Source organism: Malania oleifera, chromosome 2 (assembly GCF_029873635.1).
Source record: "Malania oleifera isolate guangnan ecotype guangnan chromosome 2, ASM2987363v1, whole genome shotgun sequence".
Classification (NCBI taxonomy): domain Eukaryota; kingdom Viridiplantae; phylum Streptophyta; class Magnoliopsida; order Santalales; family Ximeniaceae; genus Malania; species Malania oleifera.
Genome location: NC_080418.1, coordinates 4,788,861 through 4,809,912, shown reverse-complemented (window position 1 = coordinate 4,809,912; position 21,052 = coordinate 4,788,861). Strand labels below are relative to the sequence as shown.

Genomic DNA, 21,052 nt, shown 5'->3' with positions numbered 1-21,052 from the left:
AATATTAGTATTTTTCTGCCTACATTATTTTCTATAACTGTCATAAGGCCAAAAGGAGACTAAAAGGTCTTACCCTGAATTTGGGATGAAATTTAACTCTATTTTCTTGCCGATCTGTTTCGGTAGACTTGCAGAGAACTCCGCCAAAAGCGTTGTGGTGGCTTTAGATCGTCAATCCGGCGACTAGTGGGGCCAAAATCAAAGAGAGAAGAGAGAAAGTGACGTATAGAGAGAGAGAGAGAGGTGCGGTGAAAATGAGAAAATATCCCGGTTTCCCTCTATTTATATTGCCATATTCGTCGACGAGATACGTCACCTCATCAGCAATTCCGGAACCGCGTTCCTATCAGCAATTCCGGAACCGCGTTCCTATCAGCAGTTCCGCATATCACACACACATGCATGCTCATATAACCAAACAAACCACACTCATTTGGTTTTCCAAACAAATACAGTTTAAACAAAGTCAAGGCACGGCCATCCCAATATCACAGTATAAATCACACATATACTCGGTTTTCAACAAAACCCGGGATTCAGCCTGTCGCCCCCTTTTTCCCAAAACTGCAATCATGAAAAACCCATAGTTTTCCCCGTTAGATTCCCCCAAATGAGTAGCCAAAACACACACAAGACCGTGGACCACAGTTCAACCGAGTCCGATTTCAAAAATAACCAATATAACACAGTTTCCCCTTACCTTAACCCCGTAAGCAAATCCCGAACTCCAAGGCTCCTAAACAACGAACCGAGCTCCAAAACCTACAAATCATAGTACAAAAAATACTCACAAGACTGATACCTACAAAACTACTGGATTAGAATTGAAAATCGAGCCTTACCTCAATTTTTCGCCAAAACTTGAAAACCTCCGAAACGAGATTCCGATCCGTAGAAGTTGTAGAGAATCCTTCCACGATCCTTGTGGTAACTTCCATTTCTCGATTCTAACAATGATTGGCGAAGAAATCTAGAGAGAAGGAGAGAGTAGAGAGAGTTTAGAGAGAGAGAGAGAGAGAGAGAGAGAGAGAGAGAGAGATATTTAAGAAACTTAATGAAGAAGAAAAGTAATTTCCCTTTTATAGCCCTTGACCCGGCCAGATTTCGTAGACGAAATGGAACCTTCGTCGATGAATCTTTCACTGATTTCGTCGATGAATCGGTGGCCTCGTTGACGAAGTCTGATATTTCCAAATTCCCAGACCACTCGATTTTTTCTCGTCGACGAGGCTCTGAATTTTGTCGACGAGAAAAGCACACACTTCGTCGATGAAATCTGGCTTCATCGACGAAGCCTGGTAAATTCCAATTTTGCCCCTCTCTTAATATTTAAATCTAGTTATCACAGTTCGGGTTCTTACAAACCTAACCTGTCTCTGTATCAAATAAAACATACATGATACAACATACAAAGAGGGTCCGACCCCATGGGGTGAACGGATGTCCCATTTACATACACATAAACATCCATACTCATCAAAATATGCAACAAAAAATGGTCTTTCTATGCATAAATGGTACCATACCAGAGTCTATACTATATAAGGATATACATCCCTATGAATACGATATATACTACAAGCGTCTACAAAATCCATCACGACAACCTGGTTACAAAAACTCGTACCTATCGGACACTAGTAGTAGCTAAACGACACCCCTCGCTTCCAGACGCTAGAATGCTAGTTTCTGCTACCCGAAGGACCTGAAAACCATTTGTATATATTCGAGGTGAGACACCTCTCAGTAAGAGAGAAAGCAGGTTATATCAGTGTGTGGCATACCAGTGTTATTTTACATACTTCATAACACTATAAAATACGATACAGTTGAAATATTTCCATACAGTTCCAGTATTTTCATAAAAACCATTCCAGTACATACGATACCCAAAACATACGGTCAGTGTCGTCATACTAGTTCGCAACTAGACAAGGTCACCTCATCTCACAGTGATTACATTGCTACACATGCAACTACGCTATGATGACCGAGGCCCAATAGTGATTACATTGCTCCATACGCAACTACACAAGGTCACCTAGTCTCACATCGATTACATTGCTACATACGCAACTACAATGCGATGAATTAGGCCCAATAGTGATCACATTGCTACATACGCAACTACACAAGGTCACCTAGTCTCACAACGATTACATTACTACACACGCAACTACGAAGCGACAACCTTGGTCCACAGTGATTACATTGCTACATACGCAACTACATAAGGTCACCTAGTCTCACCACGATTACATTGCCACATGCACAACTACGCTGCGTCGACTCAGGCCCACAGTGATTACATTGCTACATATAGTGTAGAACACACCCTTCGGTGACCAGCCGAAACATACTAGTGATATTTCACACCCCGGATATAGAGCCTACCACTCTTGCCCACGGTAATTAACCGATACATGGCTATTTTACAAATCCGTGGAATCATTTTGGAACTCACGTCCCTATACATTTCAGCGTATGGTAATTAGCCGCCACATAACTGTTTTACAAATACGTTTGAACAAATACATACATCCATACATACCACACTTATTTGGTTTACGATAAATCATATCATTTACAATTTCAAGTATATAGTTTATGCAAATATGGATTATGGTCAGCTCAATAATACAGTTTTAGCATAACCAACAGTTTTCCAAACAAAGTAGAGATGATACCCGAAATCCCCAATTTTTCTCGAAAACTGTAACCCGAAAATCTCGCATTTTTACCAGATAGATTTCCCCAAATAAGTAGCCAAAACATACATATGATCATAACCTATAAGCTTACCAATCCTGATTTCAAAAATGGACTGATATAAACTGAATCCCCTTACCTAAACCCGAATTCCAACTACGAACTCTACGATCCTCAAAACTATGAACTGAGACTCCAAAACCTACAAACCACAGTACAGTACAAGCTTACAATTCGTACTACTACACATATACCAAATCAGAAATGAAAACCGAATCTTACCTCGATTTTAGTCCAAAACCCAAAATCCTCCGAAACGAGATTCCGATCCGCTAGAAATGTAGAGAATCCTTCACTAATCCTCGCAGTACCTTTGGATTTGCGATTCCGGCGACAAACGGTGAAGCAATCGAGAAGAGAGAGAGAGAGAGCTTCGAGTTCTAGAGAGAGAGTATTTAGGGAAACTTAGCCCCAAAGCAACTAAAAATATCATTTTAAAGAACTTTAACTCAGGGCATTTCGTTGACGAATTGGTATTTCTCGTCGACGAAGTCTTCAGGGATTTCGTCGACGAGACAAAAATTTCGTCGACGAATCCTGATATTTCCAACTTCCGCCTCTCAAGTTTTCCTCATCGACGAAGTCTACAGAATTCCATTTTTACCCCTCTTTTACGTAATAAACCCATATCTCCCAGTTTGGGTTCTTACACATTACAACATAACTTATCATGTGCGAAGGATCTAGCACGTACTTCCTCAACACTGATACGTGGAAAACATTATGAACCCTAGATAATGCCAGGGGTAACGCCACTCGATAGACAACTGGACCGATCCTTTCTATGATCTCGAATGGCCCAATGTACCTAGGACTCAGCTTGCCTTTCTTCCCAAACTTCATCACCCCTTTCATCGGAGCAACCCTCACAAATATCATACCACCAATCTCGAACTCTACCTCCCGTCGACGAGTATTCGCATAACTCTTCTGCTGACTCTGTGCTGCTTTAATCTTCTCCCTAATAAGCCCGACTTTTGTAGAGGTATGCTGAACTAATTTCGGTCCCAAAACTTGCCACTCGCCTACCTCATCCCAGTACAACGGAGATTGACACCGGCGACCATACAAAGCCTCATATGGTGCCATCTCGATACTAGCTTGATAACTGTTATTATATGCAAACTCAATGAGCAAAAGATAACCAATCCAACTATCCCCAAAATCCAGTACACATGCCGCAGCATATCCTCTAGAATATGAATAGCCTTCTCGGACTACCCATCCGTCTGTGGGTGAAACGCGGTATTGAAAGTGAGTTGAGATCCCAAGGTGTCCTGTATACTCTTCTAGAACCGAGAAGTGAACCATGGATATTGATCTGAAACAATGGAAGCCGGGACACCATGAAGTCGTACAATCTCCTGCACATAAAGCTCTACCAACTTATTCATAGAGTAACTGACTGTGATGCCCCGAAACCGGCCAAGTGGGGTTCGGGTGCCATGTGTTCCAATCACCTGCATCTAATACCATAATTAACATGCACGCAGCGGAATATAAATAAATAACCTCAAATAAATACCAGAGTTCTATATAACAACCCAAAAATGAACACTACAACATCCAGATATCCATATCCACAACCAGCATTTAAAATATAACCCATTACAAATATATCTATATATATATATACCAGTATCTGACAATACCCCAAAAAAAATCACCAAATACAATCACAGCCTAGGCCTTCAAACCCGGTCTTCAGAAGAACCTGAAAAGTTGTTAATCCACTAGGGTGAGACACTTCTCAGTCAGGATGGAATAAATTATAACAGTGTGTGACAAATGAGTTTTAATATTTACATATCAAAATAAACTGCTTCTCACATAATATCAATAACAATTGAGAAAATGTACCATTAATAACATCCCCGACATCTAATATCATACATACATCTAATATGCACAAGTACATAATTTTTATGCAGGCGAAAGCCCCCAAGGATAGGGAAGATTACCCGCCCATATAAGTAGCTTCCCTCTGCTAGGGTACTAAAAACTACCTACCGGAGCACTCACCTTACTCAGTAAGCCCTCAAGTGAAGTATTACCTCGCCGCCAGTACACACATCTTTATTATTTTAAAGGCGAAAGTTTCTGAGGATTAGGATGTCTACCTGCCCATACAAGTAGCATACCTTTGCACTGATACCAAAATACTACCTAACAGAGCACTAGCCTTTCTCAGCAAGCCCCCGGTGGCATGTTTACCTCGATGCATGCACACACATGCATTCATAATATGCTATACCATTATTTTTATGCTATAATTAAATTCACATGCGCCTAACACATCCACATAAGAATCACACATGCATTCATAATATGTTATATCATTATTTTTATGCTATAATTAAATTCACATACGCCCAACACATCCACATAAGAATCATGCATCTCATACTTCATCTTCCAATGTCTTCAGTACGTGGCCCACACAGAGCAACTACGTACATGTCAGTACGTGGCCCACACAGGCACCTACGTACTTTTTATCTACACGTGGCCCACACAGGCACCACTACCCACACAGGGTATATAACATGGCCCACACAGGCACCATTATCCACACAGGATATAACATGGCCCACACAGGCACTACTACCCACACAGGGTACATAACATGGCCCACACAGACGTCATTATCCATACAAGATATAACGTGACCCACACAGGCACCACTCCAGCTTCCGCGACACGTGGCCCACACAGGCACCACTATTCACTAGTATCCAATCCCTATGACCTACCCATCGTATATCAGTGGGACAAGCTCCTCGACCAGTCAATGTCCTACCCCATATAAATGACAATTTGATGAGCTCCTCGACCTGCCAACGTCATGTCATGATTTATATCTAGGCAATATAACAACCTCCTCATGCCAATGTTATATTGAGATGCATACGAATAACCACACCAATTAATTCATACAGACGCATCAATGCATTTCCACATAGGAATCAAACAGATCAATTCATTTCCCATATAGTATCCCAACAAATCAATACATTTCCACACAGGAGTCAAACATAACAATTTATTCATCATGTCATAATCATTCCAAACATCCCCACATGCAAACCCAAATGCCACAGCAATTTATATTCAATTTATTAGAAAAAATTATTCCCATGTCACACGAATGTAATATCATATGCAATTATCCTAAATATAAATCTTAAACAAAAATCATCATTTTTCCAGTAATCAGGCTATTCTGAAAATCTTATAGATAAATAATAAATTTCATATGCTTGTAGATAACTGGTTTACCTTAATAAAATACTGATATAATTTTATTCCCTCTTACCTGATTTCCTAAACCACGCCTACAGGGTTCCCAAAATTATACCCGCAACGCTCATCCGAACCCTGATTCAATCAAACGAATTCCAATAAAATATTATTTTAACCTTTACTAATTTACAGTAATTAAATAACAATTAATTTCTAAATAACCCATTTATCCTAGTTTTGGGGCTATTTCCACAACGACCCCATGAGAAATTTGCTCCGCTAGATTTGTAGAGAATCATCCCTAGATTCTCGTGGTGATGTCCGATCGCCCATTTGACTTAAAATTTAGGAAAAATTGAGACAAGAATGAGAATTTGGCTTACCTCAGGAGATATGCCCACGTTACTCTTACAACAAATCCACTTCGATAGATATGTCGGTGGCGGAGAATAGAGTTCGGTGGTATTCTTGGATTTTCAATTGGGCAAGAATCCGCCGTGAAATCGTAGAGAGAAGAGGAGTGGAGAGCGTGAGGTGAGAGAATTTTTTTTTTTTTTTTTCTTTCCCTTTCCTTCCTGTTCTGCGCGTGAGAAGAATTTTTTTTTTCTTTTTTCCTCTTCCTACTTTGTTCCAGCAGGAAACTTAGCCTTTAATTTTTTTTTTTTTTTTTTTTTCTCTTTCTTTCCTTTATCCACACTTTAAACTTTTATATATACGTATATATATATATATATATATATCCCAAAATTCATCTAATACTTACTTATAGTATTTATATATATATATATAGTATATATAACCAAATTTCAAATGAATTAATTAATTTAATAATAATTATTAATTAAGTAATATAAATTATTATTATTATTATTATTATTATTATTTTGGGTCGTTACATTCTCCTCTCCTTAAAAGAATTTTGTCCTTTAAATTCGCTAATAAATTATAGAACAACAAATCAATTTAACATTTAAATTCTTAATTAAAATATCAAACAACTAGCTTATCCCAAAATCAACCTAACCCTCAACTTCTAATTCTGAGTTCCAATCTCTCTGCTTAGGAACATCACCATCAATGGATTTACCGTGGTTTTCTGAAACTGACCGGATTCAGAAACTCATAGAAGTTTATGAAGGGATTTCTGCCTCTAAGCTATGAAACAAAACTCAGAATCTCCTATCAATATCCTAATCTACTCATTCCTATCCTTATCCTTATTCATACCTATACTCTGGTATTAATCAATCTTAAAGTCTATAGAATCTATAACCTAATGCTATGATACCACAATGTGACGCCCCGAAACCCGCCAAGTGGGGCCCGGGTGCCACATGTTACAATTACCTGCATCTGATACCATAATTAACATGTACACAGCGGAACATAAATAAATAACCTCAAATAAATACCAGAGTTCTATATAACAACCCAAAAATGAACACTACAACATCCAAATATCCATATCCACAACCAGCATTTAAAACATATCCATTACAAATATATCTGTATATATATACTAGTATCTGACAATATCCAAAAAAAAAAAATCACCAAATACAATCCCAGCCTAGGCCTTCAAACCCGATCTTTAGAAGAACCTGAAAAGTTGTTAATCCACTAAGGTGAGACACTTCTCAATAAGGGTGGAATAAATTATAACAGTGTGTGACAAATGAGTTTTAATATTTACATATCAAAATAAACTGTTTCTCACATCATATCAATAACAACTGAGAAAATGTACCATTAATAACATCCTCAACATCTAATATCATACACACATCCAATATGCACAAGTACATAATTTTTATGCAGGCGAAAGTCCTCAAGGATAGGGAAGATTACCCGCCCATACAAGTAGTTTCCCTCTGCTATGGTACTAAAAACTACCTACCGGAACACTCACCTTACTTAGTAAGCCCTCAGGTGAAGTATTACCTCGCTGCCAGTACACACATCTTTATTATTTTAAAGGCGAAGGTTTCCGAGGATCGGGATGTCTACCTGCCCACACAAGTAGCATCCCTTTGCACTGATACCAAAAAACTACCTAGTAGAGCACTCGCTTTTCTCAGCAAGCCCCCAGTGGTATGTTTACCCCGTCGCATGCACACACATGCATTCACAATATGCTATACCATTATTTTTATGCTATAATTAAATTCACATGCGCACAACACATCCACACAGGAATCATGCATCTCATACTTCATCTTCCAATGTCCTCAGTACGTGACCCACACAGAGCAACTACGTACATGTCAGTACGTGGCCCACACAGGCACCTACGTACTTCTTATCTACATATGAGCCACACAGGCACCACTACCCACACAGGGTATATAACATGGCCCACACAGACACCATTATCCACACAGGATATAACATGGTTCACACAGGCACCACTACCCACACAGGGTACATAACATGGCCCACACAGGTGCTATTATCCACGCAGGATATAACGTGGCCCACATAGGCACCACTCCAGCTTCCGCGACACGTGGCCCACATAGACACCACTATTCACTAGTATCCAATCCCCATGACCTACCCATCGTACATCAGTAGGACAAGCTCCTCGACCTGCCAATGTCCTACCCCATATAAATGACAATATGATGAGCTCCTCGACCTGCCAACGTCATGTCATGATTTATATCTAGGCAATATAAGAACCTCCTCATGCCAACGTTATATTGAGATGCATACGAATAACCACACCAATTAATTCACACAGACGCATCAATGCATTTTCACATAAGAATCAAACAGATCAATTCATTTCCCATACAGTATCCCAACAGATCAATACATTTCCACATAAGAGTCGAACATAACAATTTATTCATCATGTCATAATCATTCCAAACATCCCCACATGCAAACTCAAATACCACAGTAATTTATATTCAATTTATTAGGAAAATTGTTCCTATGTCACACGAATTTAATATCATATGCAATTATCCCAAATATAAATCTCAAACAAAAATCATCATTTTTCCAGTAATAAGGCTAGTCTGAAAATCATATAGATAAATAACAAATTTCATATGCTTGTAAATAACTGTTTCACCTTAATAAAATACTGATATAATTTTATTCCCCCTTACCTGATTTCCTGAACCACGCTTACAGGATTCCCAAAATTATACCCGCAGCGCTCACCTGAGCCCTGATTCAATCAAATGAACCCCAATAAAATATTATTTTAACATTTCCTAATTTACAATAATTAAATAACAATTAATTTCTAAATAACCCATTTATCCTAGTTTTGGAGCTATTTCCACAACGACCCCACGAGAAATTCGCTATGCTAGATTTGTAGAGAATCATTCCTAAATTCTTGTTGTGGTATTCGATCGCCTATTTGACTTAAAATTTAGGAAAATTAAGACAAAAATGAAAATTTGGCTTACCCCAAGAGATATGCCCATGTTACTCATATGACAAATTCACTTCGGTAGATATGTCGGTGGCGGAAAATAGAGTTTAGTGGTATTTTTGAATTTTTAATTGGACGAGAATCCACCGTGAAATCGTAGAGAGGAGAAGAGTGGAGAGCGTGAGGTGAGAGAAATTTTTTTTTTCTTTTTTTTTCTTTCCCTTTCCTTCCTGTTCTGTGCGTGAGAAGAATTTTTTTCTTCTTCTTTCCTCTTCTTACTTTGTTCCCGCAGGAAACTTAATCTTTAAGTTTTTTTTCTTTCTTTTCTTTATCCACACTTTAAACTTTTATATATACTTATATATATACTTTTATATATATATATATATATATATATATATATATATATACACACACACACACACACACACAAAATCCTCAAATGTTTTTAATTTAATTAATTTTCTTAATAATAATTAATTCATTATTAATCTTTTTTTAATTAATTATTATTATTATTATTATTATTATTATTATTATTATTATTATTATTATTATTATTATTTTTGGTCGTTACACTGACTCTGATTAGAACAAAATACGCAATCTTCGTCAGCCGATCCGCAATAACCCAATAGCATTCTATCCCTGCACCGCCAAATGCAACCGTTATACAAAGTCCATCGAGATATACTCCCACTTCCACTTATGATTATTAAGTGGTTGAAGTGGTCCCGCTGGCCTCTAGTACTCTGCTTTTATCTGCTGACATGTCAGACACTATTCTACGAATCTAATAATCTCCCTTTTCATATTATTCCACCAGAAGGATTCTCGCAGATTTCTATACATTTTCGTACTTCCAGGATGAACTGTACAGAGAGAGCGATGAGCATCCTCCAGAATTGTCTTTTTAATCCCCGCGTCTCGTGGATTATACAATTTAAATCTTTCCTACTTTCCTCTATGTTTATCTTTTTGGCATAGTGTTCTTGCTCTTTTCTTTTTTCTTTTTTTGTATTTATTGATCTAATAAAAACATAATGATCATTGGTTTACCATGATTATAAATTAATTAAATAGATTTATTTGTTCAAATATTGTTATTATCAGACCTAATGTTTTGTGACATAAAAAATTATCATCCATTGAATTGTAATAAAATATTTATAATTATTCAAATTATCGCATATAATACTATCTCTATATCAATGTATCCTTACATGTTTATAATAAGTTAATATTCTTATCTTTCTTATTTGCTTTTACCGACGAGCATTAATAATTTAAAATATTATAATAAAAATTTAATTTATCCCACCGCATAGTGGGGGCTTTTTACTAGTTTTTTTTTTTTTTAATTGAACATATATATGACATTGCAAAACAGGCCATTATTTATTAACAAATAATCTCCTCTATTTTTTTGAAGTATTTTGAAGATTCTCACACAGGTGATAACCTTCATTAATGTATGTGCTAAGAAGAATTGCTACCAAGTAAAAATATTTAATTAATTTTTATATCATACTTAATAGCACAATTAAAAAGAATGAGAGCTAAAATGCAGCTTTTGAGGTTGCGCGCGTTCCAATTAAGGCCCTCATGGGAATTGCAAGAGTTTGCGTGCATGCATGTGCTAGGCACGTGTAGCCACACAAAGCAATATCAAAAACATTAATTTAAATTAAATTTTTGTAAAAAAAAATAATCTTAAAATTTCATTATTTATATTATCTAATTATATTATATTTTAAACCACTAACCTTGTTAATAAATTATAAATTATTACAATCATAACTTACCAACACGATATTGTGCATACACAAGAAAAATAAAATAAATAAAAAATATTAAAATAAAATAAGTTACGTGATTCGACAATATTTGCGTTTATGAAATTCTTATAAAAAGTTGTGTTATATATATTCTTAATGAAAATTTTTCTAAGAGTTCAAACTTTTCTGTTGTAAAAAAGATCTTCATATTTGTCAAAAAAAAAAAAAACTTAGGACTGATAATTTAGATTAGACTCAAATTTCTAACCGAATTGACTTAGTGAAATTTTACTTTTGAATAGAGAAGCAATAGAATCAATTTTCAAAACAAAAATTTATGTTGAAGGGAGTTTCGAGCAACGTTAACTTCAAAGGAGGAGCCATATATTGTTTTCATCTCTTTAATTTTTTTTCACAATTATATTCAAATTGGATTGAGTCAAATTGTTTGCACATCAACCCATCACTCCACCTACATGTTCCGTTTATATTGAGTTCCAAATTCCAACTCACATCTAGCCTAAACACTTATAAAACTATTCATTACGGGTAGTTATGGTCAAGTCGATTGGGGTAAGCAATTATGTGAATACTCCTAAAGATAAATGACTTTAGAGACTCTGGAGACTTTCTTCCATACTCAAGTCGATTTGTAGAGGATTTTGAGTTAAGCGTGTGTAAGAAATAATGAGTCCTTAGAATCATGAAAAAGAGAGAGCTCTATCTATGCAAAAAATGAGGGAGACCTCAAGACCAACACTGTGTGAGGAACAATATTCATGCACAATGGACAATAACTTGGTCATGGCACTCATGCTGCATATCAAACATTCATGAAGATGACTCCTTATACCCATGATTACACAATCCGATCGACCTAACTTCCTTGACGAGATTCTCTTTGCTATGCGTTTAGCATGTGATTAACTTGACTAATCCTTTAAAGGCTTGCCTCAGTCACATGATCGATCATTGCATTGCTCATCTGACATTAAGTGTGGAAAGTTAGTTATTTACTTAATTTGCTTCTCATATATATCTCCTAAGTCTCACTCCCCCCTACATTAGACCACTCATCATTAATTCAAATACTTACTATGTAAAACTTTTTACTTACCTATAAACTTTAATTGTCCATTTGGATAAAAAATTTTACTTAAAAAAAAAAAAACAAGTAAAGAAAAAATTTATTTTTCATTATAGTTTTCTTCTATATTAAATGCTACTAAAAATGAAAGTTTACTCTTATATGATTACAAATTAAGAATATTCAATTGTTAATATTATGTAAAATCAAATTTTGTTCATGGATTTAATATTTTTTATTTTTATTTTTTTCACTGTCCTCGATAACAAAACATGAAAATACAGATTCCTTAAAATTTTCCTTTCCTTTTCATATTATTTTCTAACTTTTAAACAGAGTAAGTGAATCGCCCATTTCGTATGATAATGAACAATACAAAATAAATAAATTTTAACTGATAATATTCGTTGTTGTCAATTTTGTTAAATTATTTACATGTCTAAATACTTTTGAATTTTAATTTGTTATTCCAAACTTAATTAAATTATTTACCTCTATAATTTAGCCCTCCCAACAATCATATATATATATATAAAAGGCCCAAACTCCAAGCTTCCAATTGCAAAACTTTCGCACCATTATGTTAACCAAATTATTATTATTTTTTTAAAAATATCTCAATTGGAATTCACACACATCACACACTCAAAGTGTGGCAGTCGTGTACGTGGTACCTACTATGCATGTGGGCCACCACTGGGCCCATTTCCTTTAATACCGGGCCCAAGCCCAGCCCAACAAGTCTTCCTCTCTCTTTCTCTCATAGAAGTTGCGGTGGAAGAAGCGAAGGTGCTTACGGACAGAAAGTCAGAAAGTCCTCGGGGAACTCTCCCTCGCTCGCTCTCGCTCTCTCTCTAAAAAGTGAAAGCTCGAGAAAGCGTCTACCCATGGCGGCGATGGGGTGCGCCACCGACACGGCACGAGCCCTGGCGTGCAGGGACGGCCGGGCGGCGACGCACCTGAAGCTAATATCGATCGGCGTCATTTTCACGACGAGCGTGGTCGGGATCTCGTCGCCGGTGATGCTGGCGCGTGTCTTCCACGGCAAACCCGTCTACGACAAGGCCGTATTGGTGATCAAGTGCTTCGCGGCGGGGGTCATCCTGTCCACCTCCCTCGTCCACGTCCTCCCCGACGCCTTCGCCGCCCTCGCCGACTGCCAGGTGGCCTCCCACCACCCCTGGAAGGACTTCCCCTTCGCCGGCCTCGTCACCCTCGTCGGCGCCCTCCTCGCACTCCTCGTCGACGTCGCCGCCACCTCCCACGCCCACGGTGGCGCCGCCGCCGCCGCCCAGTACGCCCCCGTAGGGACCGGCGAGGAAGCGGCCCGAATCGGGAAGAAATTGGTGGAGTTGGGGCTGGAATCGGGGGTTTGCTGCGGCGGCGGCGGCGGCGGCGGAGGGGGAACTGGGGAGGAAGAAGTGGCGGCAGCGGCGACGGCGGAGGAAGAGGCAGAGAAGGTAAAGCAGAGGTTGGTGTCACAGGTGCTGGAAATTGGAATCATATTTCACTCGGTCATCATCGGAGTTACGATGGGGATGAGCCAGAACAAGTGCACAATCCGGCCGCTGGTGGCGGCGCTGGCCTTCCACCAGATCTTCGAGGGCATGGGCCTTGGCGGCTGCATTGCTCAGGTACCATTCTTCATTCTTCATTCTTCAACTCATCCATGGAGATGCATCTTGTTGAATTGCTGATTTATTTTATAAAATTAAGTGTTTTTGATTCATTAATTCCACAAATATATTATGTTGTTTCTAATGCTAGCCTCATAAAATAAAAATGATTTGTATTTAATTTTTGAAATTTGAAATTTGAAATTGAAGTATGTAAGGTTGTGAACAGAAATTATAGTTTAAATCATTAAAAGATTTGCTTCAATATAAATAAGCTAGTAAAGTTGTAAAATCAATTAATCCAAATAAATATTACATAATCACGCCTTAAATGCAAAAAAAAAAAAAAAAAACAGATAAAATATTTATTTATTTATTTTTGTCTATGTTAGGACATTACTGTACTTAATAAAAATTATGAATTATAGATTAAGATTTTGGATGATGTAATATTAAAGAATGATGACAAATAATTATAATATTTTTATTATTATTTAATAATAATTTAAGAAAAAAGAATTTGAGGATAAAATTGGTGGCCTAAGCTCGACTAAATCACATGTTTCATAGAAATTGAGGAGCATCACATCGTTTTTTAGTAGCGTAATTTATCAAGTGGCAATTCATTAAGCTGCAAATTGACATGTGTTGATTTTGTCACGAAATTGCGCCACCTCATCTTAAAAAATTGTGAAACTTTTGATAAAAATTTAAGAAAAATTTGTGACGTGTCTAGGATTTTTGGATTTTGTTCCTATCTTTTTTTTAACCCTTAGTGCTAATTTAATATTTATTTTTATTTTCTAAAATATTTTATGTACATTAATTATATAATAAAATTAATTCATATAAAATAAATATTTTATAACTAGTTCATAACTAATTCATGATTGTTTATTTATATTTGTTAATATTTAAAATATTATTTTCCAATGTAAAGTATTAACTAAATTATGAAAATATATATATATTTTTTAAAGAAGATAGTGAAAACAGAAAACCCTAAAATATTTTTTTTTTTTTATTTTTATTTTTTACTCTATGTAGCTATAACGAGGGTTTTGAAAATCAAACCGGACCGGTTAGTCCATCCCGGTTTGATTGGAATCCAACACATGTCTGAAAATTGGAAATGCAGTGATTTGATGGAGAACCGGTTGACCCAATGCAAACCGGTGGGAAGGATAATTTTGTAAATCAAAATTTTAAGAATTTAAAAGGTAAAAAATAAAAATAAACATAATTTATAGATATTTCGAAGATGAAAGTTATGATAGAGATAAATGTTGATCTGGGAAATTGATTTAGTGGCCTTTCCAAATCAGCACGGGTCTAGTTTTCAAGACAACCCAAGTAAAAAAGAAAATGAGTTGTAACGTTTTATTTATTTATTGTATTGGTGGGGGGATGGCGGTGACGGTGGAACGATGACAGGCAGGGTTCAGCGTCGGAACGACGGCGTATATGTGCTTCCTGTTTTCAGCGACGACCCCGTTGGGGATAGTGATGGGGATGGTACTCTTCTCGGTGACGGGGTACGACGACAGCAACCCGAAAGCGTTGATACTGGAAGGGCTGTTGGGGTCAGTGTCCTCCGGAATTCTGATATACATGGCGCTGGTTGATCTCATAGCCGTTGATTTCTTCCACAACAAGATGATGAGCTCAGATCCACGGCTGAAAAAGGCCGCTTATCTTGCCCTCACCCTGGGCTCCACCGCCATGTCCATCCTTGCCCTTTGGGCTTGAAATTTTTGTACCCTTCTTGTATTTTTTTTAAAAAAAAAATTAAAAAATGATGTGACATTATTGGATGATACAGAAAAGTCAAAAGTGTTCATGTTCAAGTTGTACTAAGAACATGGAAAAATAAAACTTCATGTTCATATTTAGGGTTTGGGAAAAGAGCTCTACTTGAATATTTGTACTTAAATTTATATGTGTATAATGTTTTAAATATTTATTATAATTTATTTTAGAATAAAAATATCAATTTTCAAGATTTAACAAAAAAAACGCTGACATATCCTCTACTCTCAAAAAGTTGAGAAACTTCTCCCGAGATTTTAAAAATTTTAGACACCTCTTTGAGGTTTGGTATGTGTTTTATTTTCTGTTCTTCTTTTTATATATAATTTTCTCTTTTCATTTTGCAAGCAAAATTTTTGGTCTAAACAAAAGGATTGAGCCTTAGAGAATGTAAGGGCCCCTTTGGTTGTGGACAATATATATATATTTTAATTTTTAGTTTTTCAAAGGATTATTCAAATTTTAGTTTATTTTTCAATTTTCAAGATTCGTTTTAAAAATGTAAAAAATAAAAAGCTTGTTTATGTGTGAAAAATAATTCGTCATTTTTTTCTAGATTTTAAAATAATCAAAAACAATAACTTGTTTTCTAAATTTTAAATATTTATAAGGTAATATTTAAAATTATGGATTTTTGGTTTGAATTTTGATTTGTGTGAATTTAGAAAATATTATGTATATAATCTATACAAATTAAACTCCAAGTCTATGCTCCGATACAAAAAATAAGAGTTAGAAATTTAGAAAAATAAAAAAAAGAAGATGTTTTCCAATTTTTCTATATAAATTTGAAAAATGAAAAATAAGGTGAAATTTTTTTAATTATTTAAAAATAAAAATAAAAATAAAATTATTTTTATAAGCAAATAGTGCCAAAACTATTTATTGTTTTTCATTTATTTCATAAAAATGATGTAAAAATAAAAAAGTATTATTATTTTTATAATTTTTTTAAAAAGAATAAAAATAAAAAATAAATGTTGTTTTTCAAAATTAGAACCTTAAGGGACCACATGCATGTAAAAGTGGGAATAATTTGATGTCTACAATTTTTAACTATCGATATCTAGTTTTTTTCTTGAGAGAATCTATAATTGCAAATCACTAATATCCGCCCACCAATGTCTTTTTTTGAAAATATTGATTTTAACCCTATAACTATCAATAATTTTCCTAAAATACCCCTTAATTTTTCAAAACTAGCCAAAATACCCTTATGATTATATTAAATATATCCCTATAGCTACTTAACGTATTTTTTTTAATGTTGAGTTTATATTATAATAAGCAATATTTATCCCAAAAATACCTCTTTAATTACTCACAACCTTCCTAAAATATCTTTTTACTTGCGTCAAAATCTATATAACTACTCATAATCATTCCAAAATACTCCTAAAACTATCACCAACTATTCCAAGATATCCTTATACTCTTTAATTTTTGTTCATTTTTTTAATTTATAATTAAAAAAAAAAAAAAATAGAGTCATGGAGTACATACGTAGTGTGTGCCCCATAAGCTAAGGGGAATAACAATGAATCAAGGCATATATATGAGAAAGCATCATATAAGAAAATAATCGAAAATGTTTATATAGCTAAAAGCTTGTCTGATACCATTTTGTTTTTAGTTTTCAATTTTTGTTTCTGTACAGTAATAAAATAAATTATGAAATTTTATTTGTTCATGCTGCAAGTTTTCTGTTTGTGTTAACAGTTTTTCAATTTTTTCAGCAATTTGTTGTTAGAATATGTTGTATTTGTGTGTGACTCTTATACTTAGTGAGGGGCTTGTATTGGACCCGAACCCAAGTGAGTTCCTAAATATAAATTTTTCAGCACAAGTATAAAGTTAAATTATTTTTTATTACTACCAGAGTATTAATTGATCCCATTACATCAATAGCTTCAATATCATTAAAAAGAAAACATTTAAAACGTAACCATTTAATAGTACATCAATATTATTTCTAACAACTCTTTCTAATCCCCACCTATGCATTTGCTACTCTTGATTTCTTATATGCTCTTCAAGGTTATCTGAAATGTAAAATAACGATTGGGGTGAGACAACGCTCAATAAGTAAATAAGATTATTATTAGTATGTAGTCAAATGAGCCTTCATAATATTATAATTTCGTAAAATAACATTTAATATTATAACTTCAAAATTTCTTTTAAAATAAACATAAATTTAAAAATTTTTACATAAAACTTTTACCATCAACTATAGCAGGAAAATTTTATAACCATATACTGCAATTGTTAAATTAAACTTTTAACTTCAAAACTATAACTATAATATTTAATTATATACATATATACTTTTCCTTACACAATTCCTTTAAATTATCATTTAGGCACAAAAATGATCACGTGCACATAAACATATATTTTTCCTTCAAATCATCAATAGCTCTATACACGTAATTAAATATGTATATACATATACTGTAAAAATCACCCTTAAGCATGCTAATCATAAATCATGTTTACCCCCATGATTGAGTTTTGCGGTTCGAAGACTGAACTTAACTGACTGGCAGGTCAAACTAAATCAACGTACATCAACATTAAGTGAGATTTTCCCTATTAAACTCTCGTCTAACCCAAGTGTGCACTCAGGAGAAATTCACTACTATATAAAACCACTCTGTAAACAGTGTGAGTGCACATTTATCCGTTTAAACTTTAAGTTACGGTACCGAACATTCGTAATTTTTATATCGTCTGAACTACAGGGGGTTTTGAAAACATCTTATTATATAATTTTTATAATTAAAATAATATCATGAAAATCTCTTCTTTCTTTTTTTTTTTTTTCATATTTTCAGGAAATATGTAATGTAGGAATAAACTCATGTGATTTTTACTCATATTTTCGTGAAATATGTAACGTAAAAATTAAACTCATGCTACATGATTTTTGTGTTAAAAATATTTTGTTGAATAAAAAGTAATGTTGTAAAATACCCGAGTGGTTTAAAACATTTCTTAACTAAAAAATAAATATAAGTATATTAAAGATAAAATTGGTATAATTAAATATACGTAATAAATTCGGGTAAATTTTATAAAAAATAACCAACATTGTCAAATTTACTTACAAATAAATTTGGGTATAAAATTTAATAGAAAAATAATATAATCAAATTTACTTACCTCTTACTTAATCTTGTGATACGGTCACAACAAATATCTTTAAAAATGAGATTGAAAAGAGTGAGTGAGAGAGAATTTTAATTATAACAAAAATTCTCCCTCCACCACTAATTCTTTCACTCACTAATCTTTCTTTTCCTTTAGAAATTTTTTGCAAAAAATGAAGGTTGAGAGCTTCCTATTTATAGGAAAATTTTGGGGAAGAAAATGAAATTTATAAAAGTGTGGGGAGAGAGGTGATGTAACGACCTGCTTAATTTACTACATAATCAACCACATTAAATGCACTGATACCAATAACTAATGATTTAGCAAAGTCGACCTGAACCCGTGGGTAACGGGGATACACCTGTCATACACAGTGAACACCTAAGTAGCAGTAAATATAAATTTCATTCACTCAACCATAGAATACAATACCAGAGTTACTTACATTCCATCATATTACTGTATATATACAATCCTCAAAACACGAAAAGATAAAGGTAGGTTCTTACATAAAAAACCTACTGACCCTAGTTCAAAAACTCACCCTCCTAGTGGGGTAGTAAAACCGCCTCTAATAGCACGGAGCTCGGTCCTTTTGTCTGTCTGGGTTTCCTGAAATAATTTTAAGTTAGGGTGAGACACCTCTTAGTAAAGGAAATAAACTAAATACAGTTGTGTGGCAACATGAATATTTGCTTACCATAATAAATATATAGTACATATTACATGTTTGAAAACACCAATAATATTATAACTGAATAAACATACAATTTCATAGTTATACTGAATCATTATGTATCTCACTGTTCATAGAATTATTTGATATAACTAGTAGTACTGAAATATACCCAAGATGAATAGCTAGTTGGTGTCATGTATTACCCCCCATGACGGGCTGTGCAGCTCGAAGGCGGGACTCGACAATGGCTGGCCGACCACTACTGAGTCACAAATGTTTGTAAGTACGATGGACCTGCCACACCCTGGTCCGGACTGCCAGGTGGACATCTACAACTCTACACTGAAAGCCACATCGACTATCCATCTCCCACCCCCTCTACTGGCATGGGTAGTTAGCATAAGTCTGAACTGAACTGTATAGTTACAGTACCGTGCTCCTGGAAACTGATATGAACTATCATATGGGTTTTAATAACATATAATACATAATAATATACTGTTTTAACATAAATAGATTGATAGCATTTTCTAAATTCTGTCATAACATAAATAATCACGGTCTTACGCCGGATAATATACGTAACTATGGCCTTGCGCCAAATAACATACATAACTATGGCCTTGCGCCGGCTATCAATCACGGCCTTGCGTCGAACATATCATAAATATTGAACTGAGCATATGTACTGTTTATCTTATATTCTGAAACTATAATTTTCTGTATTATCCATGTTATTTATGAAAATAACTGTAAACATGTCTTTTCTATAAATCTGACTTAACATAATATAATATACGTGAAATAATATTCATGCAACACAAACTGAATAAAATCATAAATATGTTCTAGAATTACATTTTCTGACATTTTATACTAAAAACATATTCCTAGATAGCAACAGTATTTTCCCAAATATATATATTTCTCAAATATACTTATACATAATACATGCTTTCTGAAAATTAATCTGCTATTAAATTTTAATAATTTTCATGAAAAATTACTGCTTTAATTTACTTCCTTACCTGACTACTGAAAAGCTCCCAAAATAACTAGTCCTGCACCCACAGGGTTCCCTAGTCAACATCCTAAAAACAACACTATCCCGAACAAAACTTCAGTATTTCTTCAAATGTTACCTTTTCTACAATTATAGGAAAGTCAAATACTCAACATAAAACCTTACCCTAAACTTGGGATGAAGTCCAAGTTAGCCTCACCAACGATCTACTCCAGCAGACTTGAAGAAAACTTCCCCAGGAGTAGCGTGGTGGCTTCAAATCGTCGATCCGGCGAAGAACAGACCCAAAATCTTAGAGAGAAGGTAGAGGAGATGAACAGAAGAGAGAAAATTTGATTTGCTTGAAAAAAACCAACGCTGAAATCCGAGTTTAGGGCTATTTATACTCCTGCCCTCGTCGACGAGACACGTCACTTCGTCGACGAGGACATGAAGGGAGTTCGTCGACGAACGCTTATTCCTCGTCGATAAAATTCAAAACTAAAATATAACCCCCAGTA

The 21,052-nt window shown here is 34.9% G+C and overlaps 1 protein-coding gene across 1 annotated transcript; it reads left to right on the top strand.

Annotated features, from left to right (window-relative positions):
* The first annotated feature begins 13,017 nt into the window (after positions 1-13,017).
* LOC131147874 (zinc transporter 6, chloroplastic) lies at positions 13,018-15,820 on the top strand. The gene is made up of 2 exons (XM_058097505.1): positions 13,018-13,905; positions 15,322-15,820. Exons 1-2 carry the CDS (start codon positions 13,159-13,161, stop codon positions 15,634-15,636), a joined length of 1,062 nt encoding a protein of 353 aa, XP_057953488.1. The 5' UTR covers positions 13,018-13,158; the 3' UTR covers positions 15,637-15,820.
* Positions 15,821-21,052: the final 5,232 nt, after the last annotated feature.